Source organism: Oryza glaberrima, chromosome 3 (genome assembly GCF_000147395.1).
Source record: "Oryza glaberrima chromosome 3, OglaRS2, whole genome shotgun sequence".
NCBI lineage: Eukaryota > Viridiplantae > Streptophyta > Magnoliopsida > Poales > Poaceae > Oryza > Oryza glaberrima.
In genome coordinates, this window is record NC_068328.1 from 9,587,886 (window position 1) to 9,604,825 (window position 16,940).

At 46.5% G+C, this 16,940-nt stretch overlaps 2 protein-coding genes across 3 annotated transcripts; one reads left to right on the top strand and one right to left on the bottom strand.

Annotated features, from left to right (window-relative positions):
• LOC127767034 (probable xylan O-acetyltransferase 8) lies at positions 1-3,565 on the top strand. 2 transcript variants are annotated; one of them, XM_052292234.1, is made up of 6 exons: positions 5-257; positions 427-754; positions 2,276-2,453; positions 2,547-2,746; positions 2,844-2,996; positions 3,086-3,565. In XM_052292234.1, exons 1-6 carry the CDS (start codon positions 134-136, stop codon positions 3,417-3,419), a joined length of 1,317 nt encoding a protein of 438 aa, XP_052148194.1. In that variant the 5' UTR covers positions 5-133; the 3' UTR covers positions 3,420-3,565. The 2 variants fall into 2 exon arrangements, with proteins under 2 accessions (XP_052148195.1, XP_052148194.1); XM_052292235.1 differs by lacking the exon at positions 2,844-2,996 and having other exon boundaries at positions 1-257.
• On the bottom strand, positions 3,516-7,638 carry LOC127767032 (asparagine synthetase [glutamine-hydrolyzing] 1). The gene is made up of 13 exons (XM_052292233.1): positions 7,447-7,638; positions 6,791-6,929; positions 6,572-6,670; positions 6,313-6,454; positions 5,972-6,162; positions 5,686-5,847; positions 5,493-5,573; positions 5,035-5,256; positions 4,785-4,919; positions 4,604-4,684; positions 4,430-4,516; positions 4,237-4,344; positions 3,516-4,123 (listed from the first exon to the last, which is right to left on the bottom strand). The coding sequence occupies exons 1-13, from the start codon at positions 7,524-7,526 to the stop codon at positions 3,842-3,844; spliced, it is 1,809 nt and encodes a 602-aa protein (XP_052148193.1). The 5' UTR covers positions 7,527-7,638; the 3' UTR covers positions 3,516-3,841.
• Between the last annotated feature and the right edge of the window lie 9,302 nt (positions 7,639-16,940).

Sequence of the window (16,940 nt, forward strand, 5' to 3'; positions counted from 1 at the left end):
GTTGCACCGGCATGAGCACCATTAGGTACCAATAATCTGCTACTAAAGCACCTGAAGCTGCAATCACAGAAACCTCAGCTCACTCTGGAAGAAGCCAACCATCAGTGCCTCTGCCTGCACGTAGTGAGCTCACATGGTTCAGCTTCCCGCAATGAAGCGCGTGAAGGGGCGGGCCCCACTGTCAGTGGTGGTGGCGATCATCGGCGGGCTGGCTCTCGCGGGCATCATCTTTACAGAGGACCTCCGGGGTCTCACTGGTAAACCCATCACTAATCATCACTCACAACACTAATGCAATCTGTGGCATAAACTTATCGACGTAGTTGCAGATTGCAATGCATATTTGCATCCATGCATTGCGCCTAGCTCCACCTTCTGCAGCGTACATGTTATAGTGCTCCAGTTGACAGTTGTTGATCTTTTCAGAGGTCAAGGAGAAGGTGACAGATAAGGAGAAGAAGAGAACGTCGCTGCGGACCGTGATGAGGACGTCGGCGTTGCTCTCTGCTGATGTAGCGGTGCTCTCGGTCGAACCAGCAACGGCAACGCCGCCGCCAGCGCCGAAGATGGCGTTCAACGGGACCCGGTGCAGCGTGACGGATGGGTACTGGGCGTACGACAGGTCCAAGAAGCTGCCTTACACGGACCAGACGTGCCCATACGTTGACAGGCAGGACTCTTGCCAGAGGAACGGCAGGCCGGACAGCGACTACCTATACTGGGATTGGCATCTTGATGACTGCCTTCTCCCGAGGTCAGCAAGCAACCGTATGCGCTAATTTCAGTGGTGCTTAATTTGGTATAATCTCAGATTATTCAGCTATGCTTTTTTCCCCTTTCCTTTTTGGCATTTTGATGTTCATCAGTGTCATACTCCTAGTGCCTCTTTCCAAGGTCCCCATAATCTGGAATAAGTCCACTTGTCATCCCTCATCTTTACATCGAGTTTAATTGGCATCCCTATAAATCGTAATACTAGAAATTTTCACTCCTCACCTTTGCAAAACCGTTCAACTCAAGTCCTAAGGTAGTATAGATGTCTGTTTTAGTTAATGTGGCATCCTAGTAAAAAAAAACTAAAAATATATGGGGCTCACATCTAAGTAGACTTCCACCTCTCCTCTCTTCCCCACCTACCTTTTCTCTCTCTTCAAGCTCGCTAATGGGGAGAGGGATGGTGGTCGGCGAGCCTGTCTGCGAGAGGCAGTAGAGGTGGGAGGTCAACGGTCGACGACGAGGGATTGCTGGTGATCCAAGGAGGAGAATAGGTGGCAAGCAAGGGAGCCAGCGAGTCGTTCGTGGGAAGGCGAGGTAGCTGCCGATTTGGAGGAGGCCGCTTGGGGGTTGCAAGACCTCATCTCCACGTACCAGCCCTATCAGGAACTCCGCCGGTCCAAGCTACCCGACACCGCCACGAGTCGACGGCCTCCACCACCAAGCCCATTCCTGGTGGAAGGCCCTCGCCAACTCAGCCTTCTCCGTCCGCTAGGACACTGGTCTCGACGCTCTTCTCTAGCCTCTGGGTTGTCAGCCACCCTCCACCGTCGGTTCCTTCTCGGACTGACCTCCACCGCCTCTTCTTCGATAGGGCGTTGTCGACACCGGATCTGGTCCATGCTATCGCCATCACCTCGTCTCCTCTCTCCCACCGTCTTGGCCGTAACAAGGCAAGGTGCCGCCACTGCCCCCTCCTCCTATCAGCGCTGGCCGCCGCTTTGGATTTGGAGGAAATAGAAATACCTTAACATGTGAACCAGGTTACATGTGGGCCCCCACATGTCTTTTAATTATTATTTTTTGTTGGCTATGTTAGTCAAAGCAGCCTTTAATACTGCTATGGGACCCGATTTGAATGGTTTTGCAAAGATGAAGGGTAAAGATTTCTGGTATTACGATTTAGGATGCAATTAAACGACGTAGGCTCTCTTTGAATCTCCTGAAGATGAAAATTAAGTGTTTTACGTAAAACGAGGCGGTAATAACTTGTGATTAATTGACTTTTAATTATTACAAACTTGATAAATGGATTAATCTGATATTTTAGAACAACTTTCATACAGAAAATTTTCGTATGAAATACACCGTTTAGCCATTTGAGAAGCATGTCACGAAAATTCAAAACTTTATCTCCGCTCCGTTGGGTTCTCGAACAGGGCTGTAAAGATATTCCCTATAATCTTTCCTTCCACAGTATCCTCTTTTTCCATTGTATTTGGGTTGGGCCAACATTGGCACTTTGCTGGAGAATAATGGACCGGATCGTGTACCATGGCAGGTTTGACCCTGTGTCCATGCTGGAGAAGCTGCGGGGGAAGCGGATCATGTTCGTGGGCGACTCGCTGCAGCTGGGCCAGTGGCTCTCCTTCGTCTGCCTCGTCAACTCCGCCGTCCCGGACACCCCGGGCGCCAAGTCCATGGAGCGCAGCCGCACCCTCTCCGTCTACACCGTCAAAGTACGTCCCTACCCGCTTGACGACGACGGCGCTGGCCGCCGGCAGAGAGAAGGCCTCGAATTAGCTCTCGGCTAACTGCAAATCTGCACGCAGGAGTACAACGCGTCCATCGAGTTCTACTGGGCGCCGTTCCTGGTGGAGTCCAACTCGGACCGGAACATCGCGCTGGGCGCGGGCGGCCGCGTCCTGCACGTCGACGCCATCGAGGAGCACGGCAAGCACTGGCGCCGCGCCGACATCCTCGTCTTCGACAGCTACGTCTGGTGGATGACCGGCTACAGGATCAAATCGGTGTAAGCCACCCGTCACTCGAACGATAAATCTCGATGCCGTCCAACAAGCAAAAATAACCCCACACCCCGTGACACCGACACGACACGTCTTTCTTAGGTGGGGATCGTTCGGGGACGATGGGTACGAGGAGCTGGACGCCTGGGTGGCGTACCGGCTGGGCCTCAAGACGTGGGCCAACTGGGTCGACTCCAACGTCGATCCCGCCACCACCCGCGTCTTCTTCATGTCCATCTCCACCACGCACATGAGGCACACACATCATACATTCATACTCATCCTCTCCGACTTGCTCGATGATTGATAAGGGTGTAATTAAAATATCGTGTACCGTGTGCCAGGAGCGAGGACTGGGGAAGGGAAGGAGGAATCAGGTGCTACAACGAGACGTGGCCGATCACGCAGCGGGGCTACCGAGGCAGCGGCTCCGACCGTCGGATGATGGAGGTGATGTCCGACGTGCTGGGCAGGATGAGGACCCCCGTCACGCTGCTCAACATCACCCAGCTCACGGAGCACCGCGTCGACGCCCACGTCTCCGTCTACACCGAGACCGGCGGCCTCCTCGTCACCGACGAGGAGAAGGCCGATCCGCAGCGCTACACCGACTGCATCCACTGGTGCATCCCCGGCGTGCCGGACACATGGAACCGACTCCTCTACGCCCACTTGTAGCCTAGCCTCTCGGCTCTCACAAGTCACAAGCACGCAACGCAACGCAAGCCCACTAGTGACTAGTGGTAGCAGCTAGCGGACAAAGGATACGGATAATGACAGCGAAAAATGAGGAGATATATTAATTACGGTGTATCGTTTCAAGGATGAGTTCGGATGAGGGATCGATCACTCTCCACATACTTGGATCGGTCTCTCTCGCACACGTACAACGACAAGGGGAGACAGTACAACAGCAGCGGCAACAAACACGCACGTACACGGGTAGTACTACAGAACGCGCCAATGTCATGGGCGATTGGTGAGAAAACACGCACACCTACTAGTACTAGCTTTATCCTTTTTTAGTGTACACCACACGGCCGTCGACGATCTCATCGGCTAGCGCGATCAATGGCCGTCCGGCCGGCCAGCTTCGAGCGTTATGCTTCCATCTTCCCGTTGGCTGTCCCGTTGGCCACAACCAGGCCGACGCCGTTCGTCCCGTTGGCTGCCATCGCGCAGTTGCAGTTGGCCTTGCCGTTGCTGTTGCCGTTGGCGTTGGCGTTTGCGTGGTTGGTGTGGTTGGCGGAGGCGGAGTTGTGGGAGGCGATCAGCCGGCCGGATGGGTCGTGCGACGCCTTCCACTGCTCCACCCACTCGATCGCCGCCGGCGTGCTGCACGCGATGCTCGGGCCCCACGGCACCGTCTCCCTCGCCGATTCCTGCATCAAGATTCGCGTTTCACCATGTGTCAGCACACGGTTCCAAATTAGTACTAGTACAAGTGTAGTAGTACTACACTGTACTGTACAACGCTTGAATACACATCAGTCACCTGCGGGAAGAGCCTCTCAAATATCATGCGGTAGTAGTACGCCTCCTTGTTGACGGGCGTGTTGTGCGGGTACACTTTGGCAGCGTTCTTCATCATTTCATCACTGACCTGAAGAAATGACAGAGTAAACGGGGGTCAATTTAATTAGGCGATTTATAGGACAGGACACAGGGAAATGGTCGGTAATTAGTACCTGCTGCTCGGTGAAAGCCTTCAGGCCATCGATCCAGTTGTAGCCGACGCCATCACTGAACTGCTCTTTCTGCCTGTACAGAATGTGCTGTGGAGAATTTCAGAAGTATTAGTTCAGAACACGGACAAAATTACCATTGCATCTGAAGAAACAAAAAAGAACTGCCATTTCTACCTTCGGCAGGTAAGGATGCTCCTCGTCGTCGAACGCCTTCCTCATAACCCACTTCTCGATGCGACCAAGATCAGCATTGTACTGCATGCACACAAATAAATTGTCAACACATTCTGATCAGCAGAAATGGGGCTATAACATAACATCAGTTGTTTCCCCTCATGTAAGACGAGAAATTTACCATCTTCCACTCAGGGTCCATGCTCATGGCGACGTTGATGAACTCCTTGTCGAGGAACGGCACACGGACCTCCAGTCCCCAGGCAGACGTCGCCTTGTTAGCACGCAGACAGTCATACTGATGAAGTGCTTTCACCTGCGTTGCACGTACATCAGAGTCAGAAAATTCAGAGACAGTTTCGTGCCAGCATCAGAAAGGAATTTCAGCAACAGCTTCTGTTAGTCGCGGTTGTAGTGTCAGCGGTTGCTACCTTGCGGCAGGTCTCCTTGTGGAACTCTTCCTTGTTGGGGGCGAAGTGGAAGTAGAGGTAACCGCCGAGGAGCTCGTCGGAGCCTTCACCGGACAGCACCATCTTAACCCCGAGCGCCTTGATCTTGCGCGCCATCAGGAACATCGGCGTGCTGGCCCGTATCGTCGTCACGTCGTACGTCTCGTCGTGGTAGATGACCTCCTCGATCGCGTCGATGCCATCCTAAGAAAGGCCAAATATTTCATCTTTCTGTCAGTTTTCTGACCCAGCCGTTATCCATATGAGATATGGTTTGGGGCAAAATTTTGCCTTACGAATTCTGGTTGGAATCTTTAATTATCTGAAATTTTGCTTAGGAGACATGTTTTATCTTCTGTGAGCTGTTCAAGCTGGATATTCTGTCAGGTCGATCATTGCACTGGACAGCTACTCCTACATTTTTATTCTTTTCATTTTACCTGGACAGTGAAGTGGAACTCGTGATGGATGGTTCCTAGGTGGTCAGCGACCTCTCGTGCAGCTATCAGGTCAGGGGAACCCTGAAACGTCCAAGAACAAGCCAAAAAAAAAAAAAAATCACTTTCCATGGTTCTTAGAGAAGACGACATAACAAGATAAGTCGTCCCAAAAACTATGGGCAAAGCCACAGACCTCAAGGCCAACGACGAAGGAATGGAGCTCAGCTCCGAACTTCTCGGCGGCTTCAGTCTTGATGAGGTGGCGCTTGGTCACCGCGGCGACGAGGGAGGAGTCGAGGCCGCCGGAGAGGAGGACGCCGAAGGGCACGTCGGTCATGAGCCTCTTGATGACGGCCTGCAAAGGGAGCGGAGCAGAGCAAGTACGTCACGGTCAGTGTCAGAGGTGTCGGTCACCATCACGCTACCGTACAAGGCCATCTCTCCTAGCTAGCTCTCGTCAGTGTGTTATAGCTTGGCACCTTCTCGAAGGCCTCTCTGAGGAGGAGTGGCTGGTACGGCGTCGCCGGGACGTTCTCGGCGAACCACTGCGGCTTGTACCACCGCCGGAGCCCGCCGGCGGCGCTGGAGTAGAGGTGGCCCGGAGGGAAGATCTCGAACTCCACGCAGTCCTCGTTCAGCGCCTTCATCTCGGACGATATCCAGACGGCGCCTGTGCATGACGGCGACAGCCAAGGAAGAAGACGAGAAAAACAGATGAAACATCATCAGTGAACTCAAGTCAAGTCTCTCTCTCTCTCGGTTCCGGTCACAGCAGAGACGTGAAGAATTGAAGCAGAGTGGTACACGGCGGCGTACGTACCGTCGCTGCCCCTGCCGATGTAGAGGGGGTTGACGCCGATGGCGTCGCGGGCGGCCATGTACGTCTTGGTGCGGGTGTCGTAGAGGACGAAGGCGAACACGCCGTCCAGCATGTCGACGAAGTCCTCGCCGTACTCCTCATACTTTTGGAGACATCACACAACAGCGAAAAGCAGTAACGTCAGTATCAGTACATCCAGCTACGTTTAATCGTTTTCATCTCCTTGATTACGTTCCGCAGGGGCGGATTTCGGTCTCACCAGCGGGATGATGACCTCGCAGTCGCTGCCGGTGCTGAACGTGTGCTTGGAGGCGAACTGCTTCCTGATCTTCTTGTGGTTGTAGATCTCTCCATTGGCCTTCAATTCGATCCCCACCCAGCACAAAAGGTTTAGTAAACAGCAAACTAGATAGACGTGACAGCTCTTGTCACATGTGACGAACTGACGATGGATTGATGGATGAGTTAGTTCTCTTACCACGACGACGATGGTCCGGTCCGCGTTGTACAGCGGCTGGTCGCCGGAGAGCGGGGAGACGATGGCGAGACGCTGCTGAGCGAGGAAGTTTCCCTCGCACTGGTACAACCCGGACCAGTCGGGTCCCCTGTGCTTCAGCCTACAATATCACACCGGACCAAGTCTCCCGGTCAGAAAGAACCAATCCGTCCCCAACAGAACCATGCAAGTATACGCATCACGGCAACAGCGAAAAATAACATCTAAACCCATGGGTCTTAATGCACAACGAAGATTCCCGTGTTCCTTTTTTCTGGGTCGGTCCTTTGTTATTACTGTCTCATCCTTACGATTCCTATGCGAACCCCTCACAAAGAGACAAAAATACATAAACAAGGACAAAACCACAACAACCACCACACCCCCATGAGGCCGTGGCCATGATCCCTACGCCTCTTCACTCTAGCAAAGTTCAAGAGCGGTAAGCCGGTGGGTGCATGACAAGTTGGTGACCGGAACAGTGAACACGTACGCACGCACGTGTCGCACCGGCACGTTCATCACCCATCACCCTCGTGATCGATGATCATCATGCATGCGTCCGGCTAAAATATGGATAAGAGAATTAAGATATTGTGCATGTGCAGCGCGCGGGCGGGGGTGTGTGGCGTGCTTGCCTGCGGGAGCAGGAGAGGATGTGAGCCCTCTTCGCCTGCGACCAGTCGGCGGCGCCGAGCACGGCCAGGATCCCGCACATGGTGGCGCCCGGTGGTGGAACTAACGGCGAGGCCGCGAGGATTACTACCGAGATTGAGACGGTGGATGGATGCGTATGGGTGGGGAGTGTGATGCTGTGCGCTGCTGAGATGCGGGCCGAGAATTTATAGCCGGCGCGCGCGGCTCCGGGGCCTCGCGTCTGCGACGCCGGGGGGAGCACGTGGCGGGCGCCGGTTCGAGCGGCCTCGTGCGCGAGAGGATAATCCCCTCTTGGGGATTCGGATGCGGCGGTCTAGTCAGCGTGGGGCCCGGCGCGCGCGTCATGCCACGGATCGGGCCGTCGGATCACGGATCAAGGGTGCCGTGAGGCTGGGGACTGGAGGGTGAGCCCTGCACCGTGGGGAGGGGTTGGTGGGGGCTACTCCCTCTCTTAAGGGCAGGTGCAACAGCAGACGAACAGCAGATCATAAGCTAGCTATAAACATATTTTAAAAAGATAAAAATAGAGAGAGGCGGACTATAGATCTGTAGTCAGCTAGATCACGGACTCCAAGATGTGTAATGTATGTATGACAGGTGGGACCATGTATTAATAATGTAGTAAGCAACTATTGTATGAACTGGCTTACATTGACTATAAATAATTTGAAGTTAGTAGTTGGCTATACTATTAAACTTGCTCTAATGTTTCATCCATCTATTTTTCATAGTCATATTTTATCTTGCCACAATGACAAAAATAAGTAATTCTGCTTATCATATATTTAAATATACTACTAGTTATTCCTTGTAAACAAGCGATTCATTAATATTTATATTTCTCGATGCCCATCTAGCCAATCTTGTATGCAAGAATGGAGAGCCACGCATTAAATCCGAGAAAATCATTAAGATGATAAGTGATTAGATTGAAATATACCTATCAAAATAAATTTTTCAGATTTAAAAATATGCTTATCAAAACTAGATGGAGGGAGTATTAGATGTGACACTTACTAATACAATGAATCTAGATATATTTACGAATCTGAAATATAATATGTTACTACATTTAGTACTAGATTAGAATGAATCTGGACATATCTATGAATCTGGACTTGCCGATGAACGTGGACATACTTGTTCCGTTTCTGGGATGAATTTGAGCATCCCGCACGGGGGACCGCAGGATTCACCAATGGCCGGCCGCTGCGCTCTGCTGCCATGTGATGCGATGGATCGATGGTTTGTTATGCGAATGTGATTAACCAGTTTTGTTTTCCATCGTTGGGAAATTTGCGTCGTGGATGGTGATGCAAATGGGGCCATTATTGAGAGCATCTTGGCTGTGTGATTAACGTGTCATTGGGCTGATGGTAGGGAGATTCGATGATCCGCCGAGTGAATTTTCTAAAGTATCTCTCTCTCATCATGGATTAATAGAAAAATCATATATTGCACTTCCTCTATCCTATCCTATTTTGATCATCTCTTAACAAGTATCTTTTCTTTTATTTGCGCAAAAGTAAATATATATCATTGAATACGTCGTATGTAACTAAGACTAACTTTTTTTTTGCACAATGACATACAGTATTTAAAGCATGAGTAAAACCACGGGACACAAAATGATATAGCTCCTTAACCGATAAAGATTAATTTAAGAATGATGTATATTTTGGCATCCTTAGTCTTGGTGTCTTTTGCTTAATAGTAGAGTTAACTGCCACCTATTAGTCTATTTTAAAGCCAATATATATAATAAATTAGTTATAAGGGCGTTTTTAAATTTTCTTTGCCTCTCTTTTACTTTCACTTATACATTCAGTGTATTTATCTTGGAACACATGCAAAGCTAGCTCCTACATAAGAGCCAACATTTTTTATTATTTTTATTATCTCTCTTATTCTTATAAGTATATAGTTACCTTATAGTCCATTACTCCCTCCTTCCTAAATTGATTATCATATAATGCAATTCAAATTTTCTCAAATTGGTCATGATAGCTAAATATTAGCTTCAAATTATCTATAGCTAATCTAATAACCCATTTATACAATAGTTATCTATAAAAATATACTACACCATTAATACCCGGTCCCACCTCTCATATACACACAACGTCTTGGAGTCCATTTTGCAGCTAGCTATAAATATGTAGCCCGCTTTATTCTCTCTTCTCTTTTCTTCTCGTTATGTAGTTATGCTGGCTTATAGCCTGCTATTGTACTTGCTCTGATATAACCGTATGGACACGTATTTCATCGGAACACAATTAATGCAGCATTGGAGAATGTGTACATGCTATGATGTTATTAGAGCGGGTATAGTAGCAGTCTATAAGCTAGCTATAAACATATTTTAGAGAGATAAAGAAAGAGAGAGAAGAGCAGCGGGCTAAGATATGTAGCCAGCTGCAGCACGGACTCCAAGATGTAATGTGTGTATGATAGGTGGGACCAAATATTAATAGTATAGTAAGCAACTATTGTATGAATTGGCTATTACATTGACTATAGATGATATAGAGCTAGTAGTGGGCTATACTATTAAACTTGCTCTTAGAGCAAGTATAATAGTGAGCTATAAGGCTACTATAAGCTTATGTGGAGGAGAGATATAACAAAAAATTAAGGGTGTTGGCTCTCATGCAAGAGCTAGCTTAACACAAGCTCCAAGACAAATGCAATTAATGTATAAGTGAGACATAGAGAGATGAGAAGAAAATTGTAGCCAACCTTATAGCTAATCTATTATATGTGTTGGCTTTAAGATTAGCTAAGAGCACCCGCAATGGTAAAGTAAGATGCTCTCTATAAAACATGTACATCTCAGCAATAGACTAGATTAATAGTAAATCACCTCAATAGAATGTCTATATGGGTATCTATAGCTCTCTAATACATTGCCTCGTTTTTCTCTATAGACTATCTCCAGGTTAGTAGATAGCTTTGATCTCTCTCTCTCTTCATTTAATAACTTTCAAATAGGAAAATATGCTGATATGGATCTCTTGTAGAGAGCCTATAGATAACTATTATGGGTGCCCTAATAGTAGGAAGTGAGCTCTATTATTATCCTTGCTCTTAGCATGATGTTTCGATACATGTAATGTGGGAGAATGTGTGCATCGTGTCCTGATTGATGCGATTTAAATTATCTTTAATCTTGGTGAATAAACATATATGATAATTAATTTGGATTAGAGGGAGTATTATCTTTGCTATTAGAGATGATCAAACTGGGATTGAGGAAGTATTACGTTTAGCTACGGCACCTCAGCTTAATTTTAGCTTGCTTAATTACACAGATTACTGATGGGGTTATCATTTGCACTAAAATATACTACTCGACTCGTTAAGACCCATGCAGCTCATTATTTCTAGTTTAATCAGCTAACCAATAGGGTTATCATTATTTCGAGTTTACACATATCACTGACGGGATTCTGGTTTTGCGAGGAAGCTAAATACCTCCTCTTACCACTGCAGTACCAAGTACATCTCAGCTTGTAAACTGTAGGATGCAGTTTCACATTTTCTGTTATACTTCGGCTGGGAACAGAGACCTTGAACTAAACCAGTTCGCCAATTTGCTTTAGTTATTTTAGCCAGGATCCACGGTGAACCGTGAAAGAAACAAAAGTGAGACAGTTCTGATCGATGGATTTTACAATCAAGCGAGGTGAAGAAAGCTAGAAATGGATTCTCTTTAAAAAAAATAAACGAGTTGCTATCGAAAAGAACGGGTGTTATGTGAAGAACAGACAACGGCACAGGCTGCCTATTCGAGAGCGGCCCTCGCACAATGCCCAAACCGAAAGCGATGTGCCTAATTAACTGCTTGTGTCCCATTCATCTCCGCTTTCATGCATTTCCCTCGCTTGCCGCCCTTGGTGTCTAGGGATGCCGGATGCATTGGAAGTGAAGTTGTCTCATGATACAACTAATGAAAGTTTGTTCCTGCCTCCCCTTATCACAAGGAGCGAATGTGCCATCATATGCCTCGCAAGCAAAATCTCTATCACTCCATTGTATCGTTTGCTCTTCGGCTTATTAGCCATGATTTTTAAAATTTAAAATTTAACTATTGTTTTTAAGTTGATTTTAATGTTTTTCTCCTCGTAGTTTATTATTCAACACTAGCTGTTAAGTTACTGACAATACATGTATAAAAGTTTTATATTTTATCGTTAATGAGCATAATGGCCTATAATCCAGCTAACAACACAAGTTCTCTTCTCGTTCTGAATTAAAATAGGTCGGCCAATCTTTAAAAACATCGGGTCACCAGTTGTTTGATCACTTGAATGTTCCAAGGGAAAAGTTAGGGTTTTAAGCTACAAAGAATTATATGTGGCCATGCCCTTAACAAAATTCCCTTCACAAACAATACTCTGTTTCTTGTGCCTGCCAAAATTGTGTGATGTTTCTCTGGATTTTGAAAAATTGGACCAATATTGAGAACACATTTAATTTGGTGGATATGGTAGTGGATTAGAACACAATCATACTTAGAAATAGTTGTACTGTTTGTATGTTTTTCTTTTGATTAACGTTTTAGAATGCAAAAGGTCAAACGTTCAAAACTTTGTACATGGAGTGTTCGATATACGAAAGTTACATCACTAAATTTGTTTTAGAACACTTCCACAGTACTACTGTACATTTTAAAACACTTTGTTTAGAGTTTGATATATCCACTGGAAGTTGCGCTAAGAGAGAAGTAAAGATGGTTTCAGTAGTCAGGAATGAGGTAATCAAATAGGTAACCATAGGGGGGCGAAGGTCAGAGTGGATTATACGAGTATAGTCTGTATAGATCATCGAGTACCTTTGAGGTGGCCTTTAATTTATGAATTTTTTTAAAACACAATCCAAACACGGGCGTTCATAACGCGCGCACCTCTATGAACACATACACATATACCCTACCCTTATGAGTACCTCCGAAAAATGGACCGATATATCTTGAGATTATAGCCGTCATCACGGACGTCTCACTGTTGACAGGTAAATCGCCTACCACTGAAAGAATAATTGGCCGTAAATGTAAGCATCCATCTCAAATTTAGAATTTGAACCCAGATAGACTGGTTTCATCAAAATAGACCTAACCAATTGAACAACGCTCATTTTACTATTTATGAGTTCTATACTACATATATAAAAAATATTATTGTAGTAGTATAAAAAGATTCGGTTTGTTGGATTAGAAAAGATAAATGGTCTACATAGATTCTATTATCAGAAGAGACCATAGTTAAACATCTCTTCAAATTGCTGTGAGTGAAGAAAATAAATAAATTACCTTAAAATTCCGAAAATATTTGAAAACTTCTACTACAAAATGTAAGTAAAGACAAATCAATATTGTAATCTGGTTCTTGTAAATATTAATCTCTATCTCTACAACTTAAAAAAAAATAAGAGGTGCTTCCATCGTCCGTCAAAAAAATCGGGTGAAAAAAAACCAAATTTGTCCGAAAAAAACAGGGCGGAAAAAAGGAAAAAAACCAAACCTGTCCGATAAAAAAAGGCGAAAAAAGGAAAACCGGGTGAAAAAACCAAATCTGTCCGATCCAGAAAAAACCGGGCGAAAAAAAGAAAAAAAAACCAAACCTGTCCGATCCAAAAAAGGGCGAAAAAAGGAAAAAAATGGAACCTGTCCGATAAACAAAAACGAATCCAACTCCGTCAACGTGGTAAAAAAAGGACGAAAAAAAAATAAAAAAGAATCTGTCCGATTCTTTATCTCTACTACTTAAAAAATGAAATGTTTCCATCGTTCGTGCAAAAAAAAATCAGGCGAAAAAAAAACCAATCTGTCCGATTCGAAAAAAAAAGAATCGGGAGAAAAAAAATCTTGTGAAAAAAACCGGGCAAAAAACAAATCTGATTCCGTGGACGCGGTAAAAAAAGGGTGGAAAACAATTAAAAAACGAATTATGTCCGATTAAACAAAGAATTATATGTGACGCGGTAAAAAAAAATCGAATCCTATTATATGTAACATGGTACTATATTTCTTTATCTTCTCTATCTCTATCTCTACTAAACGTTTCTGTCCTCCGTAATAACGAAAAAAGGGCGAAAGAAAACATTAAAACAAAAAAAGAAAGTTTGATTCAATTTACTTTCGTCGTCCGTGAAAATCTTATCTAATCTTAAAGGTCCAGACCGCTCAGCGCTCAGCGCCGTTTGCGCGCCTGCCTAGCCGAACCTCCAACACTGTGGCACAACTTTGCGCCACCCTCGGGTGCGCCACCCAGCCAGCGAAGCAGGAGCCGCTCGGCGGTCGTCACCGCACGCGCTCACTAGCTCACCGGACTGCCATCGCTGCCTTCGCCGTTGTTCTGCTCGCTCGTCGCCGGAGAGAAATAGGATCGGGAGAGAGGGATTTAGGAGCTAGGGTTTTGCCCGTCTCTCTCGGTTGGCGCTTCATCTGGCACGGGGACGATCGGAGCATCCATTAGATCGGACGGCTCAGATTTGCCCAGCGTCAGACCGGCATCGCCGATTACGCTGCGCCCAATGGGCCGCGGAAGTGCATCGGACTGTCCCCGCATATGTGGGCCGCGGTCAGCTGCTCAGCTTGCGGGCTGTCGAATTGACTCAGCTCGACGAAGATGGGCCAGCCCAAGTTTGGACCGGATGAGAAGACCTAGGCCGAATGCAAATTTTATCAAACAATGTGGCTCAGTTGTTTTAAATTAAAGTCTGTCGGATAAACTCCTAAGTAGGCTCGAAAAATAAATCTAAAACTAAATCCTAAATCCTATGCTAATTCATCAAATTAGACTCGGTTCTACCTATTTGTTAATATATCAAATTAGACTTGTTTTTTTTACCTATTTGAGGTTTTAAAGGTGTCACACTATCAAATCAAATGGTGTTTTTCCCGTTGCAACGCACGGGTACTATTGCTAGTAATAATAAAAAAAATGAAATTACTAGTTAATTCTTATTGTATTAGTAATGGTTTTTTATAGTGACACAAGTAAACATCGCTCCTTTCCTTCCTGTAGTAAAAGATTGAGATTAATTAACTTTACATGGTTGTAGATGACGTCTTACCTCCTATGATGTAAGATGAACATTAACCATCGGATCAATAAAGAATAATAAGATGGATGGTTCACAAAGTTTCGGTCTACCATAACAAAATCCCCAAATTAATCTTGGTGCTCATAAATTATATATAGTTGTGCGCATTCTTAGTTGGTGCAAAGGAAACAATCTATGTTCACACAACATTTTAACTTGATAAAGAAAATGGTTAATTTGATCCATACCAGTGCAAATGTGCTGTATTGAAAAAACACCACTACTATTCATGAAACCGGGTAGATGCCACTACAATCTTCTAAAATTAGAACCGTGCCACTCCATCAAGATTTTCATCATCGCCATCACATGGTCGTCTCGTGTCCCCAGCCCCATCCCTCCACCGCTGGCTCCAGGCTTGTCCCTCACTGACGATCTCCTCCGTCCACATCCCTCATAGCTCCCTCTCCTCAATCCCCTGCCGTCTCTTGTCGGAGAACTTATTCTCGGACCGAAAGATGGCACGGCGAAGTCGAGCTTGCCGCACAAGACCATATTCTCCAGTTGCAGGCCGAGCACGCACATGACGAGGCACGACGCTCCGGCCATATCCAACGGAGCTAGCCCGTCAGCGGCAGTGCTAGAGATCTAGGTGGAGGCCGTTGAGCGCGGCGAGAGTGCTCCTCGGCTGGACGTGCTCCTCTAGCGTGTGCATAGCGCGGAGCTCGGTGTCCCGCACCTCCACTGCTGGCTCCAGGCTTGTCCCTCACTGACGATCTCCTCCGTCCACATCCCTCACAGCTCCCTCTCCTCAATCCCCTGCCGTCTCCTGCCGGAGAACTTGTTCTCGGACCGAAAGATGGCACGGCGAAGTCGAGCTTGCCGCACAAGACCATATTCTCCAGTTGCAGGCCGAGCACGCACATGACGAGGCACGACGCTCCGGCCATATCCAACGGAGCTAGCCCGTCAGCGCCAGTGCTAGAGATCTAGGTGGAGGCCGTTGAGCGCGGCGAGAGTGCTCCTCGGCTGGACGTGCTCCTCTAGTGTGTGCATAGCGCGGAGCTCGGTGTCCGCATGCAGAGTTCCTTCCTGAGCTTGCCAACCATGATCTTGTCTCCTCCTTCTCCAGTCATGCCGCCCCCTTCAACGCTGCAAAACACGCCTCCATTTCGTCCATCCCGCCTTGGCAGTGGGGAGAGCATCAGGCCGCTTCGGCTTCGGATCCGATGGTCGGGACATGAGCGTGTCGAAGCATCCGACGAGTTCAGCATCAAGGGGATCTGCTGCGCCGCGTGGAGGAGCACTTCCACCTCCGCCTCATCGTAGTCGGAGGCAGCCGTCTTCTGGCCGCAGCCTCGCCATGGAGGAAGGGATAGGCGCGGAGCAGCAAGTGCCGTCCACGACCATTGCATGGAGTCATCGCCACCCACGACCACCGCCTAGCCTTCCCGGAGCTCGCCGGCCAGCCTCCGGTGCGGGCTTACTACTTGGAGACAAAGACGACTAGTATTGACTTAGAATGAAGACGCAGTGACATAAAGTGTGACCGAGATGAAAGAAATCGTGATGGAATGGCACGGTTCAAATTTTAGAAGATTGTAGTGACATCTACCCGATTTTGTGAATAGTAGTGGTATTTTTTCAATACGACATAGTTGCAATGACATGGATCAAATTAACCTTAAAGAAAACCCATGCTAGATCCAAAACATACTGTAATGCATGCCCACTAGGATTGATGTAACAAGCATACAAAACGGCAAGAGGGATGCAAGTGGTTCGAGTTTACTTGGTTATCCATAGAGCAAAAGAGAAACATGTAACTCTTTGATTTTTCTTTTAAAAAAACGTGTGTCCTTGTAATATATCCAGTCAGACCTTCTTGGTCCCACTAAACAACAAATGAGCGAGATGTTGATTGTTCCTCCATTTTCATTAATATATACCCAACAAGTACGATCTCACTCTCTTTTGTCACCAGTTTGATAATCTATTGTGCTTTTTATGTAGAAAAAAAGGTCGAATTGTAACCCTTGCTAATACTTGTAGAAGTTACCAAGTTGAAGTGAAAGTTAATTATGCATGCAATTAGTGACGGAACCGGAATCTTTTTAAGCCTAGGACTCAATCGATATAATTTACATAATTTTATCTTTATCTTTTAAAATTTTATAATGCAATTTCAATTGATATTTAGGTTCGGAAATAGGGCTGCAGCCCTAGCTATCATACTCTTATAGTTCAATATCCGTCCCTGCATGCCATAGCATGGAACAAATATAGAGAAAAATTAAGACAACATAAAACTAATAAGATGTATTGATTGCATATTTTAAATAATCTACTATACATTTTATTAGCTGATGAGTGGCTCATACATCCAGCCCCACTAATTAATGTTCCTAAACGAGTTGTTATGCAGTTG

Excerpts from the sequence above, each read along its gene's own strand:
- LOC127767034 (XM_052292234.1), top strand. The coding sequence starts at position 134 with ATGGTTCAGCTTCCCGCAATGAAGCGCGTGAAGGGGCGGGCCCCACTG. Across the intron at positions 258-426 it reads GGACCTCCGGGGTCTCACTG|AGGTCAAGGAGAAGGTGACA; the intron begins GTAAACCCATCA and ends TGATCTTTTCAG. Across the intron at positions 755-2,275 it reads GATGACTGCCTTCTCCCGAG|GTTTGACCCTGTGTCCATGC; the intron begins GTCAGCAAGCAA and ends GTACCATGGCAG.
- LOC127767032 (XM_052292233.1), bottom strand. The coding sequence starts at position 7,526 with ATGTGCGGGATCCTGGCCGTGCTCGGCGCCGCCGACTGGTCGCAGGCG. Across the intron at positions 6,930-7,446 it reads ATCCTCTCCTGCTCCCGCAG|GCTGAAGCACAGGGGACCCG; the intron begins GCAAGCACGCCA and ends GTGATATTGTAG. Across the intron at positions 5,574-5,685 it reads CCTTCGTCGTTGGCCTTGAG|GGTTCCCCTGACCTGATAGC; the intron begins GTCTGTGGCTTT and ends TGGACGTTTCAG.